At 37.5% G+C, this 14,658-nt stretch overlaps 1 protein-coding gene across 3 annotated transcripts in view; it reads right to left on the bottom strand.

Annotated features, from left to right (window-relative positions):
- The window catches only part of TDRD9 (tudor domain containing 9), an 83,995-nt gene that overhangs the window by 8,182 nt on the left and 61,155 nt on the right, over nt 1–14,658 (bottom strand). For all 3 annotated transcript variants that reach the window (XM_065838818.2, XM_065838819.2, XM_071809698.1), the window contains 9 exons: nt 13,353–13,469; nt 12,267–12,374; nt 8,579–8,679; nt 7,694–7,861; nt 6,323–6,434; nt 5,506–5,718; nt 3,681–3,770; nt 1,499–1,759; nt 890–1,036 (listed from right to left, as the gene is read on the bottom strand). In XM_065838818.2, the coding sequence (XP_065694890.1) occupies nt 890–1,036; nt 1,499–1,759; nt 3,681–3,770; nt 5,506–5,718; nt 6,323–6,434; nt 7,694–7,861; nt 8,579–8,679; nt 12,267–12,374; nt 13,353–13,469 (1,317 nt within the window). The remainder of the gene's footprint in view (nt 1–889; nt 1,037–1,498; nt 1,760–3,680; nt 3,771–5,505; nt 5,719–6,322; nt 6,435–7,693; nt 7,862–8,578; nt 8,680–12,266; nt 12,375–13,352; nt 13,470–14,658) is intronic.

The raw sequence follows: 14,658 nt of genomic DNA, 5'->3' as shown, positions 1-14,658 counted from the left end.
ACAAAAATAAGTTGAGCAACACTGAACTGATAAATTGATAAACAGCATTTTCTTTTCACCACCTAAAAAAACTTTGTTTGTTGAGGCACCTAAACAAAAATGTATTTTCATAGGTGCTGGGGACTGACAACTTCTGTCTGTCTTAAAAAACACGAGTTCAGACTTCACAGAGCACCTAACAACATCAGATCATTTTTGTTTACATGAGCAGGTCTTTAATCTTGAAAATGCCTCACTTTATCAAAGTGAGCAGTTAAACAGGATTACTCCTGTGGGTAAACTGCACATGATTAGGCACTTGAAAGCCTGAAATTCTGTCAGGTTTGAAACAGGAAAAGAATTGTAAGACATACGATGCTTAATTTGTAATCAGAATGCAGAACAGGACACGCATTTCATGTTTTATTCTATCTTACCAGTGACTAGATATTTCAAAATACGTAAGAATAACACTGTTTCATGATTATCAATTACTGGAGTGTTTGCTGCATCACCTATTCTAGCTGCTTACCTATCGCTAGCTGAGGAAAATGCTTTAATATGGTCATAATCTTGCAGTAGCTTATATAATGAAGATTATCACATGTGGAAACATTGTGCTCGGTTGTTTGGTTTTTCAATTTTATCTTTGTTCTGTAGAGGTTTAAAGTGCTGCCTTAGAATGTGTTATAAGAGTCAGTTCACTCAGCTCTTTGGCTATACTTAAAACTTTGTTAAAATAGACTCATCTGCCATGGTAGTCACATTACGGCTTTCTACCAGCACAAGGCAGACTGAACTATGAAAGGCATCAAGTATGGTTTGGTTATTAAAAGTACTTCTAGTTATCATCTCGATTCTAACAAAGTAGGGTCGTATAATGACATACTAAAATCACCACTCAAGTTACCTTATGGGTTGGTGCACCAGATTTATTGTCAGAAAACAAGTTTAATAATCTTTCAATGAGATGCTTTTCTTCCTCTTTTGAAGGTACAGGCATTTTCCCTCCTTCCTGTACTTGATCAAAAAATGCCTCGAGGAAATCATGGCTTTGCTACATAATAATGGAAAAGTGTTAAAATCATGACACACCTATGTTTTTCAAAAATTTTACAAAAAAGGTGATATGCAAAGAACATGGATACTCACATACAAATACAAAAAACTGTGTTCCTATCACCTTTCAGATTATATGAAACGTTAAAATGGAAGACAGTTAAAGCTATGAAACAGTTGCATTTTTTCAAAATTTCAGAAAACAGTGGAGCAGTTCAACTGATGCCATTTTCTCCTGGGAAACAGCTCTTTCAAAGGTGTCTCAAAGCAGCAATGCTTTTGGCCACCAGCTAAATATGAATTATGCACACATAAAAACACACTGTCCCATTCAAATATTAATCTTGCCTAATTCCCATGGCATTAGTCAAGACTTCAGCTCAACTTCTCAGGACTTCAGACAGCCTGAGCTGAAATAAATCGGTGTACGAAAAGCAGAAGCAGCTGCCTCAATACATACTTTTGATTCGTACGATTCTTCCGCCGGTTCAGCGAAACATTCTTCAATAAGCACATTGCGAATATTCACAAGCTCATTGCACCTTGAGTAACGGAAGACATCCACGTACAGAACACTGTGCACCACTGAATACACCTCCACGAGAAGAGAGTAGCCATTGACTAGTGAGGCAAATCTCTGGCTGGCACTGTAACTCCACCCCTCCCCACACACAAAGGATTTTGCAGATGGACGCATCTTGTGTATTTTGAATTCTAAAGCCTAAAGCAAAAACATTGAAAACAGCGCTTGCTTGAGTACAGAATCAGCACAAATTCTTTCATATTCTCAAACTGTTTGAATTAATAACTATAAATGGCTTCATAATTATTGCAGTGGCATATGTTCATTCCTAGGACGGCTGTGAAGCTACTGGCATAATTCCTTTTCCGTCATTGGCAACGCAGCTACACACTACATCTCATATCACTTCAATATTGTACATAAATGCTAAGGAATCTGAGAAACAGAGCATAAATAAAAGATAACTGGGTATTAATTCACCATCCACATGAAAGTATTAGTGAGTGCGAAGATGTCTTCTCTGGAAAAAACTTTACAATGCACATTTCTTCTCAACTAAGGTAACAGAAAACTCGGCAAGTTTTCATTTAATCTCCTTCCACAATCACAGTCTGTAATTACATCTTTGAATGACTTTACAACAAATTTACAACAAAAACCCTATTTTTTTTTCTAGCTGGTCATTAAAATTGGCCATTAAAAGATTAGGCCTCAAGTGGAAATACATTTCCCTCTAGTACATCTGAAGATAAGAGAAAAAAAAAAAGGATGCTTCTTGCCAAAATTTATACTTTATTTTAAAAAAGAGTAGAATTAAAGAAAGCCAAACAAAATTAAACCAGTCAAGACCTAATACAAAGAAGAGATAAATAAAATAAAACCATACTTCTCATTTTCATCATCAAATGCTTCAGAGAACAGAATTAGTGTGATACACCTGTTTCAATTAGCTGGAAAATATCTGAATGAGGACTGAAAAGCCAAATATCACTTGAAGGCTCCAGTTATTTTGGTTGTAAATATAGCTCAAGAGAATTAGTCTTCTGTAAAAATTAGCTATAAAGTCCCTCAGCTTTGTGTTACAGATCACTATTTAATTATCAAGAGACTTCTGTCTGAAAAGATCCAACTAAAGCCGGGAGTTCAAAGAACAGCAAAGCAGCACAAAGTGAAACCACGGATTTCCAGCTTTGTGAGATTCAAATCTGGTATCTCCTACACATTTGTCATGTAACTAATGGTGTAGCAGAGTAGGAGTTTTGATGGAGCAAAAATACGCTGCAGAGTAACTGTACACAAGATACTTGTTTCTGTAGACTTGTTCCATGCAGACAAGGAGGGATACGCTGCTGCCTCTTACCTGGAGCAGGAGCAGCCAGGTTTAAGCAGAGTAACAGATTAAGCTAGTCCTTAATAGCTTCTCCTCTCTGGGCTGTTTCCTAGGCTGTATAAACCTATGACATTTGCTCAGAGGTTCTTTAGACTAAAGCAAAGCTGATCTGCTGCTCAGCTTGTTACTTCTGAGCTTTGCGTATTAGCGGGCAATAGAGGAACCGGAACAACATTCTCCTTCTAGAGAGAAGTTCTATTTCTCACAGAACTGATGGACAGCAAATAAACCAATAACCAAAAGCAAAGCATGGCACAAGGCAGCTGTCAGAGCCATTTCATCTTCTGCTGTTCCTGTGATTACAGGTGGGAGACAGATCCCACTACGTTGTTCCCACAGAAACAGGATCAGTTCAAATATTCAGTTAAAATTAAAAAAACCCCCAGAAATACAGACAATGTTTTTTACATCCAGTCAGGCAGCAAGTTCAGGCTTTTTTCTTTATGTCCCCCTCTCTAGAAAATGCCCCTGAAAACAAAAGGCTGGATAACATTTCCCTAGAATTAAATACAATGCAATCCAGTCACACACAGGAATTACTACTCTGTGCAAACACACCTGTGGAAAACATTTATCCACCTGCTACTGAAGGTGATTTGTACGTGCTCCTACTAGTAAAAGAGATGGTACTTCTTTATTATTCTGAAAGGCATTATGATTGGAAATAATCTTCTCTTTATCAGACCAGACATGAAAATATTAAGCAATGGCAAATACCATCACCCCTACCTGGAAAGGAAGCTCTCGAAGACAGCTTGGAATCTCTTTTAATCTGTTTAAAGGCACTTTTGATCTATTGCCATAATCCACAAAAAATACCTGGAAAAAGAATCAAGAGCATTTGCAAATATTCCTTAACATTGAAAGTGCTACTTTTAGTGGCAAGGAAAGCAACAAGTTAAGTTTAATAATTACAGCACAACAAAATCTTATCAAGTGAAATGGAAGCAAATTCAGAATCTGGAAAACATGCAAATGAAGTCATGTCAAAAATTACATGTCAAATTTTATCATGTATTATTTGACCCCTTAGCTTAAACATTCACTGGTAATGCAAATAACCTGCTAAATCTGGAAAAGGTAAATTATTCTGAAAGGCTCTAATTCTCTCCCCACAATTAAATCTGTATAACCTTGCTTTTTAACAGTGAGTGATACTACCTGATAATTGCTTTTACATAAGCAAAGGCCTAACACGGGTCAGGTGACTGTTAATAAATGCAAAAGAGAAAGCGATGAGATTAGCATTGTTATTCACTAGTTTTCTGTGACTTTAAACAGACGACAATGTTCAGTATTAACGTTAGAGTGGTAACACCCAGTTATGTTAAGAAACCAAGAAATTCAAAGGAGGAATGGGCTGTGCAAAGGTCAATCGTCAATCTCACACACAAAAATCTGTCCTTAACTGCTGAAAAGTATTGGACTGAAAAATGAAAACCAATCTTGAACTGTGGCACTAATTTCAATTACTGATCTTAGAACAAAAAGCCAAAATGTTCTGATGAATTTGCTGATGATGTGTAACTTAAGAACGTAAACACTGATACAAAAGAGATCACACCCAATAGACCTCAGAACTCAACAGGAATAGTGAAAAAACAAATAGTATGAAGTAAAAGATCATATCCTCTGGAATTTTTAACATTTTCTGCTATAAACACACTGTTTTTATAAATTCTAATTAGCTGGAAATTACCAAGGAGACAGAACTGAGTATAAGATGCCAGGAGGTGGCCCATGGAAAAAAGCTACAAAAAGGCAAATGTGGCATGTACCACACATCGTATTTTCAAATGCAGGGGAGAAACACTGTTGGAAGAGGAATACTGGCATGGTTGCACAAGCAGAGGCAGAACGCTAAGTACAGCAGCATGCATAATGCGAGGTCAAAACAAACCAGAAGACTGAGAGAGAGACCAGGTGAACAAGAGTCAATGCACTGTGTGAGAAGGGAAAGAGTGCAGCTTGCTTCAATTAGCAAAACAAAGTCCAGGAAGTAAAAGATAGACAAGAAACTGGAGGGGAGAGAAAAGAGGAGGAAAATATATGTAAATCAGGGGAAGAAACACTGGCATAACAACAAGCTTAGATGAATTGGCCATGAATGACTGAAAACTGCCAATACAGTGGGGGCAAGAATCTTTTCAGATGGATCTCAGTATATTTATGAAGAGGAAGTGATGGGTTTGCTGCCAGCAATACAGCATTAGGTTCTGACCTAGGCATTCCCTACCACGTTCTCAAAGCTACTGGAGGTTTTAGTCTTTATTTTGCTTCACTCTGCTTCAGCACACAAGACACTTTAACTGTATCAACAACAGCCTCTCAATTTAATACTAAAAATGCTCCTGTGTTCTGGAAAAGAACCTAATTAATCTATTCTGGCAACATTCTATTAAGGTTTGATTTTAGTTCTAGTTCTACAGATTTCTTTATGGGAATAGTTATAATTATTATGAACACAGCGCTCTGTATAAAATAAAGCATAGCTCCAAGATTGTTAACTCAATTACATCCTACCAATTCAATATGACATAATGTATTACTGTACCTCAGCAAAATCTCCACAAACACACAGAATACGAGCTCTACAGTATCCTCTGTTTCCCAGCTGACTGAATGGTGCCAGACAAACCAAATCTGGATGTGGAGACACTGACAAATCCATCAGGTTCTGGTAGTTAATTTCAGCAGTTAGGGCCTGGAGTACAGTCCTGTTTTTTTCATCTATCCTGTAACCCCAGAAGTGTCCAACTTCCACTATCTGAAAGTATAAAAAGCAGAAAATATCAGGTTTCATAAGATTTTATTCTTCTACATCAAATACAGAACACAATTGAGCAAAATCCATGAAAGTATTCCTATTACTGACACAAACATAGAAACGTTCTCGTAATTTTTTAAATGTTTATCTGCTGTGCAACTGCAGTATTTTTCATCTAAATAGACCCCAATGTAAGCATTACTAAAATACAGAAAATTAAGAAAAGACTGCTTCCATTTTCTAAACCAAATTTACATACAGGAAATATAAGATATAGAGTAGATTAGACAGACACATACAGCTATAGTTGTCTTTACATTTATGCCTACCTCCAGCTAACATTTACTGCCACCGAATCTCACATTTTGTCAAGTGCAAATAAATCCCAATGTTTGAAATTTATTTCCGAAATGCAAGTAACGTTAGCAAAGAACTACTAAAAATCACACCAAGAATACTCTCCATAACTCTTATGGATATCTCTGTGCTAAAAATATTATTAGTGCCCATTCTTTTCATTTAAGCTTGTCAGATATTAATCTCTGCAAATTATCCAGGTACCAATTATTAGATACAACCTACTTCAGATGTGCAGCATTCCTACCTCTGTAATCTTGATGCACAGATGACGGTTTGGGATCATCTCTGACTTCTGTAAAGCACCAAATGAGATTTCCACAGGCTCCACTGTCTGTTTCTGACAATCCACATTTACTCTAAAACGTTTACGGAATAAAGATGCTAAATACTTGTAAATTACAACTCAAGAGTTCAATTTTTTTGCTTTAATTTGCTTCCCAGGGTGTCCCTAGGGCACTTTTATGTACTTAATAACTTTCACTTATAAATATATAAATTCAATAGAATGTAAAATGACCACACAGAAGCAAAATATTAGAGAGAAACTGTCTGAATTTCATTATGAGCAAACACAGGAAGATATACATGAAGAAGCAACTGTGCCATCAATTTATTAGAAAATCACAGAATAAAGATTAAGTAGTGAGGCTTTTTGCTGTGGCATGCCTCCTAATTTATTGAAATAAAAAAATAAGACTTAACTACACTACAGTGGAAAGACAAATTCAGCATATATATCTAGCATATACATATACTTAATATATAATATTCCTTTTACTTGACAAAAGCTAAAGACTCTAAAATTAGTCTTCCAGCCTAGAAAACTACTTCTTTAGTCCCTCAAGAACTAATTTTCACTAAAATTTTAAGTGTTGTTTTGAGCACAGTGAAACTGCTAAAGTGTTTTATTAAAAACTAAGTACAATCAACTGGAAGGGAAATATTCTCCCATGCTTTAAAATTTCCAGTTTATTCCTGCCTTCCTATTTTAGATTTCTTATTTTGAAACATTAAAATAGCTGCAGACCAATCAGAATCTAGGTAGATTACCATTTTAGCAAACTGTTTGTATGACCTGAAGCTGAGAATCACAGACACCATATAAAACAAGGAAACCCGCCTGCCAGATTTTTCTGGCAAAAGCAGGTATGGACTAAAGAGACTCACTATGCTGCCTTCCTCATCAGCAGTTTCTATTATGCCCCCCAATTTCTGTTCTACTCCTCCTCTCTCCCTTTCTTTAATGTCCCCAAATGCCACTCATTTATTTTGGTTCTAGCAAGGCCCACATTGTCTCTAGCATAAACAAAAATTACTGTGTACAACCATATTTCCATATGCCAAAGGCAAATTATCAGAACCTTAAAAAAGGACAGTACTTATTTGGAGTTCTCTTAAACAGTAAAACACCTTTAAATATGAAGACATATTTTAGACAATCATGTTATTTCTACCCCTGCAAAAACGTTCCGCTTACCCAAAATTTACACATCTGTTTTTTGAACCTAATGTCTTCCCTGGTGACACTTCCCAAGGAAATTCTCACTGGATCCTACAAACCTCACTTCAACTTTACACTGCAAAGAAACCCATTTTCTGTATGCAGCACAATTACCTTAGAGATTTCACAGCTCTCACATCTGGCAATTGCCTTTCAATATCTTCTGGATAATGAACATTCAGCTCAAGAGGAATTTTCAGCTGTGCCATCTTGACTGACAGATACACTGCAGGAAGAATCTTAAAGCCCTCCACTGGGTTACGGGAGAACTCCACAAAAGCCCTATTCAAAAATCCACCAAATAAAGTTGCAATAGATACCTGATGAGGAATCAAAACCCCACAAAAACCCAGAAGAGCCATTTCTTCTCCCTGTCTTTATCTTAACAGGGCAGCAAACAGTAAATGTAGGTTCCCCACAAGCTTTGCCTACTGCTCATATGCACCTTAAAACTTCAATTATGGTGATGGTTATAAGGAAACTTTCTCAGAAGCACATGCCCAATTTACTGAGTGTGTTTAACACAAATAGAAAGGATGTGAAAACATATGTGAATAAGAGTTAAAAATTGGAAAAGGCGCTACACAAATTCAACTTCGGGCAGCTGCAGTCCAAAGTTAGCCACAAGATGAGCCAAAACAGCCAGTCACATGCACTTTGTGCAAAGCCATCTGACTGTACAAATAAGCGGAATTCAGTATACAGCTTAGAAATAAATACAGACGGATCGGCTGCAATTAAGATCCAGTGTTACACAACAGAAGAAACAAAGCAGAAGGCAGTCTCTAACATCATCTGATGTTATTCCAACCAATGTATATCAAACTTCAAACCCACCCTTCTTACTCTAGCCAATATTTTAAAAATAAATTACTGACTCTAAGGAGATGAGAAGAAAGAAACTCCTTTTGTCAGTGCACCATTGATAAAGAAACTGATTACGAGATTAATAACTGAGAATATAAGAAAGGCAGGATACCTGAAGTATTTTATACTTACTTTGATCCATCATAGGTAATAGATTTTACCTGCCCACACTGTCTAAACAGTGACTGCAACTGTTTATGGTATAGATATCCATAAGGAGGAATATTCTTCAGCTGTTAAGAAAAAGAAGTTTAAATTTAGGTACATTAAGTCATTTCAATGTATTAAGTTCACCTAAATAGTTGCCTTCATCCTTCACTTGCACTGCAATAGTGACATACAATCTAACCCCCAAATTCCAAAAATGTTATATAGTACATTGAATTCAAAAATCTCAAAAAAAAAACCAGTGAAAATCAGAGTTTCACTCCTAATGCTGTCCTACTACTTCAAAACCAGTAGATAAATGTTTTCTAACTATCAATCACAGAATGTCAGGGATTGGAAGGGACCTTGAAAGATCATCCAGTCCAATCCCCCTGCCAGAGTAGGAACACCCAGATGAGGTTACACAGGAATGTGTCCAGGCGGGTTTTGAATGTCTCCAGAGAAGGAAACCACAACTCCCCTGGGCAGCCTGGTCCAGTTCTGGGCCCCTCAGTTCAAGAAGGACAGGGAACTGCTGGAGAGAGTCCAGCACAGGGTGACAAAGATGATTAAGGGAGTGGAGCATCTCCCGTGTGAGGAAAGGCTGAGGGAGCTGGGTCTCTTTATCTTGGAGGAGACTGAGGGTGACCTCATTCATGTTTATAAATATGTAAAGGGTGAGTGTCAGAAGGATGGAGCCAGGCTCTTCTCGGTGATGATCAACAATAAGACGTGGGGCAATGGGTACAAACTGGAACACAGGAGGTTCCACTTAAACATGAGAAGAAACTTTTTCCCAGTTGAGGGTGACAGAACACTGGAATGGCAGCTTCATTTGCAATTATATGTATTTCTTTGATTTTTTTTTTCCTAGAAGCTGTCTGGTGTCCCTCTTTTTCCTTGTAACAGAAAAGCAATGAACTCCTACACCTGCATGTCCACCACTGGGAACTGGGCAGCGTGCATAGCCTGGGAAACAGGAGGAGCTACATGTTCTGGCAGAACTTCCATGTATTGAGTTCCTGAGGTATGGTGGGACAGCTTGCACAACTGGAGAGCACTTACAGAAGGATACGTGCTGCTTAGGAATGACAAAGAGCAACCTGCTGGTCTGCCCTGTGTCAAGGAGTAGGTCAAATATAACTTGCTCCTACGTGGAGCAGGCAATGGTACAACCCAGCTCTTCTGGGTCAGGACAAGAGGTCAGTAAGGGTAACACTGAAGTTTGTAACAGAGCATCAGTCAGGATGAAGCCGACAATCTTTAGCCAACGTGCGGAAGTTTCCAGACCACAGACCCTGTAACTTAGAGGGAGGCAATGAGCTCCCTGATAACCTGCTACAAGGTCTGGACACAAGCTCCCAGATTTCTGAAGGGTGTTGCAAGTAACTTCTTAACCCAGTCATGAGCTGAACAGGGCTCCTCTGGATCTATTAGTGAACAATGCAGAACCTGTTAGTGAAGTGATAATCACAGCAGCCTGGGCCAGAGCAACCAGGAAAGAGAGGAGCTCAAGATCCTAAGGAGAAAGAGAAAGACAAGCAGTAGAATACACATCCTGAAGTCCAAGACAGCACAGTTTGGTTTATTCAGGGAACTGGTAGGTGGGATCCCATGGGAAGCTGCACAATCTCCATCCTCAGAGCTTTTCCAAACCCAAGTGGACAAAGGCCTAAGCAACATGGTTTGAATTCACTAATCCTGCTTTGACCTTGTCATCAGTCTAGATGACTTCATGAGGTCTCTTCCAAATTGAATTAAGTGATTTTGTTATTCTTCTTGACTTTTAACCTTGAAACCAGTACAAATTGCTGAAGTTACTGGAGGTGCAAGACCTTTTCAAAGGCATTCTGTTAAGAATAACATTCCAGTTAAGTAGACTGGGTTGCACAACATTAAGTATAGTGGATTCCATAGATCATAAATAGCTAGCTATAATGGATTATGACTTTATCATGTATGACCAAGGCAACAAGAAAGCGTCATGCATTTCAACAATTCTGTGAGCTAAACTAGCTTGAAAACTAACTGCAAAGCAACAGAATTACTTTCTCCTACTTTGAGCAGCTGTCTGGCTCAGGAGGCAGGCAAGTTCCAACATCAAAGGGAACGTGCAGTCACAAACAAAGCGGGACCCCCAGCAGCACTAATCTATATCAGTTTGAGGCTGCAGTTTCACAACTATTCACATGCCATTTTAGCCAGATAGCCATTTCTCCATCTCATTCTTACCCAATCATCTCTCATAGGGGACCTTGCTTTAATACAGAATCACAGAACTCCTAACTAGCAAGTTCAAACTTCTGGACTTTAAACTGTTCTTCAGCAGCTATACAACTGTCTATTCTCTTTGGTTGTTACAACCTTAGACAGTGAAGAATAGATTATTTTTAGAAAATCTTCATATGCCTTGAAGTTACAGTACTAAGGTCAGCTGCTGGACAAAAACACAGCCTAGGTCCAACTGCAGAAACTGCCTCAAGACAAGATGATTTAGCAAGACCAGAAACTGGGAGGAATTATTGCCTTTTATATCTTTGGTACACACCATTAGGAGCATCATATGGCTATAAGATAAATCTCTCAAATTAAGAGCTTGAGGAACTTGGAGGACTTGTGCCCAGAAAGATCATTTACAATGATGAAAACAGCAGCTACTTCTTCCTTCTTCAAGATAACAAGCAGTTGATATACGAGCAGATAAAAAGTTAAATACACTAAAAGTAAATAGCTCCTTAGATCTAAGAGTTTAACCTTAATCAATGTTGCTGTGGCAAGACTAATCTTGTCTTTATTCCACAAGACTGGGTCTAGTCTGTTCAACAGGGCATTTTTTTTCTTCAATATCCTGAAGCAATGTTGAAAACTTTCAAAACCATACACAAATGTGTTTGTGCACATGTTTTGCCATGCCAGCATCTGCTACAGTATAGAACGAGCCTTCCTTCTTGGGTAAGCAGTAAAGCATGAAACAATTCCTCAGCAGTAAGCTTTTATGAGTTTCTCTCCCACTTAATCTATTTTCTCTTGTGACAACACAAGTCTGTTCTCCAAGGCTCCCTGGTTTGTAGGTTTGTTTTCTTTAAGCACAGGTCAGGGTTATTTTACGATGTTATACCTAGTGCAGGCACCTGTCTAAACTGTGTACTATTTTGCAGAATCAACACGGCCATTTCAGACTTGCACTTATTTTATCAGATAAAAATATTTCTAAAAGATAAAAGGAAAGCAGAGTGCAATATCTGAGTACTCTTAAAGCAATAAGCAGGTATGCCATGCACTACCAAGTAGGAGATTACAAAAGAGTAACATTAAAGTTGCAACAACACATTTCATAAACACTCACTAAAAGGTACCCTGGATAGTCCTGTTCTATTTTTCAAATCTTTTATCCGTTTTATGAAAATTGTCTGCCTGTACAAGACCAGCAATCAAATGCACAGAAGCAATTCTCAGTAGAAATTCTTAAACTGCCCACCCACACAATGTTTACTATATTGGGAGAAAGAGAGATGGGTGAGAACTTATCAAGTGAGAATCAGGGATGACCTTCTCTGTCCTTGCCTATGACAGAAAAAAAACAAAACCAAAACCAAACAAACTTGAAAATAGCACCCAACAGTACGTATTTTTATTACTTGATTCTTTATTTTCATTTGCCTTTTTAACATACCAGTACAGTGGTTTTTGGATCTTTGCCATCAAGGTCTCTCACAGCAACTACTTCATCACATTTGCCAAAAGTAAAGTAGTTTGGATAGAAAGCACCAGCTATTACAACCTGAAATCAATAAAATATTTTGTAAAACACTGCAGATTGATACTCAATTTCTTGAAAAGAGAAACACTACCAACATAAGGAGATGCCGATAGATCTTCATGTGAATATTTTTTCCTGTCTCTTTCCAGGAATTAGTCTAATCTTGGACAAAACATTAATTCATACAAAATATTAAAAATATACTTTTTATAAAAAGAGTTCAACTTTGGAATAATTTTACAACATTTCAATATTTTTGTATGCAGACTTGCTCTATGAAAACTATAATTGTTATCCTTGATTTGAACAAGAGTCTCAATTTTAATTAAATTCGCATAAAACAGCTACATGAATCTCCTTCAGTTTTCATGTTACCTCTTACAGTATTTAACAATTCAGCTCTGAAAAGTTCACTGCTTATACAGTAAAGCCAGTTGCCACTGAAACAAACATATAGGTCTGTGAAAAGAAAACCACTACTGATCAGTCCAAATAAGACAAGAAATTTAAATAGAAATTTGACAAAGTTACAATAGGTGAAAGACATCTAATTTCCTCCCCCACCCCAATAACTAACCAAGCCAGTGGTGGTTCAACTAGACTACTCAAAACAAGAGAAAACATCATTTTCAAAACTGTTAGTTCTTGGCCGTCCAACACAAACTATCCTTCTTTAGAGTATATTTATGACCTTAACAAAGATTAGTCTAGATATGCAATTTAATTCATCTCAGTATGACTTGGTTTTATTTTGATGAGCTGTCAGAAATGAAGGGACAGCCAGAGGACCAACTTCATGTGAATTCTGAACCATTAAAAGGAACATTAGTTGTCCTTCTAAGTTGTCAAAACAAATTGTTATTTTTTCAGCTGCAATCTCCATTTGCAGAGAGTTTTGAAACACAGGTGTGATCCTAGTTCATAAATACTAGTCTATAAAAATCCAGTCATAAATTTTGTAAAGAATGGCTCTCCCCTGAAGAGTCAATAAAGCATTACCTGCAAAATGAAGCGTTGTTTGTAGACACTTTCCTGACTCAGAGCACATGGTTGATCATTAACATACATGTTAAATGCTCTGACTCGCTCCTTCAAGTCGTAAAATAACTCTGCCACCTGAAATTTGAACTCAAAGTTTCATATTAAACAGATCAAACCCATCCACAAATTAAAATAAAATCTGTTAGTAAAACTCTGAAGTGGGCAAACTCCCTTTCCTTTTTAGCTGACACTAGTGTGCACTTCACTTAACACAGTGTTGAGCATCTCTGCCTCAGAAAACTATTTCAATACTGTGACACAAGCAGTCTTCTTGATATCTCTTGATAAAATAGAATTTTGTATTTACAAAGCATCTTGTGCATATATCATATAGAACAAACAAAGAAAAAACTAGATAACCTTTTACAAGATGGTATACTGATTCTGCATTTAAATAATTTTGGGTTTACATCTTAAAAGGTTAAAAAACCACACTAACACCAAGCTGGACTTCTGCACTATCTGTAGCAGTGAGCAGATGCGCTGTACCCTCAGTTCAGCAGACAACTGCAATGACTTTAAGTGAGATCAAATTCTGCCCTACAGCAAAACATGCTCTCTGAAGCTTTCAGTCCTATGCATTTCCAAGAAGCTTCCATAAGCAGCCACTGGTCCTCTGACCACACAGTGAATGCCTTCATTGTCCCAGCTGATTTTGGACCAAATGTAGAAAAGCACAGTCCACTCAGCTGCTTCACATCTAGGTTCTCCTTTCTGCTGCTGTTAGAAGCTCCTGTTATTTTCCTCATAGAACAGCTACCATAATCAGTCTGTGTAGTCACCTCAGTTCTGCAAATCTACTTCCCTACAGTATTATAGAATTAGTATCTGAAAGTGTGGCAGACAAAATACCCCAAATCTTCTCAACAGGTGTTAGTGTAGTTGTCCATTTTAAACTCCCAAACTATTACATCATGCACAACCTCTTGAATTATCTGACATTGAGCCAAGAGAATACCAACTATCCAGGAGGCTGTCACAGAAAACTGACCCTTCAGCTCTCCAATTTTACACAATTTCCTTTTTTGTCATCCTTTTTCCTTGTTATCAGATATACAAGCTAAAAGACTAGTGGTGTTTCTTATCCAGATGGTTGCTTACTATGAAAAGTTTTTGTTGTTGTTGTTTTTCCCTGTGCTTTTTGAACACAGGCCCTACATTGCTCATGCCACATCAGAGTTGTTCACAAGTTTTACTTATTTTCTGTCTCAACATATCACATCGAGCTTGAAGCTCTTTATTGATATAGTTTTCATTAATTGCT

This window comes from Patagioenas fasciata, chromosome 5, assembly GCF_037038585.1.
Source record: "Patagioenas fasciata isolate bPatFas1 chromosome 5, bPatFas1.hap1, whole genome shotgun sequence".
NCBI classification, from domain to species: Eukaryota; Metazoa; Chordata; class Aves; order Columbiformes; family Columbidae; genus Patagioenas; species Patagioenas fasciata.
The sequence above is the reverse complement of the archived record's forward strand: the minus strand, read 5'-3'. Positions and strand labels throughout refer to the sequence as shown.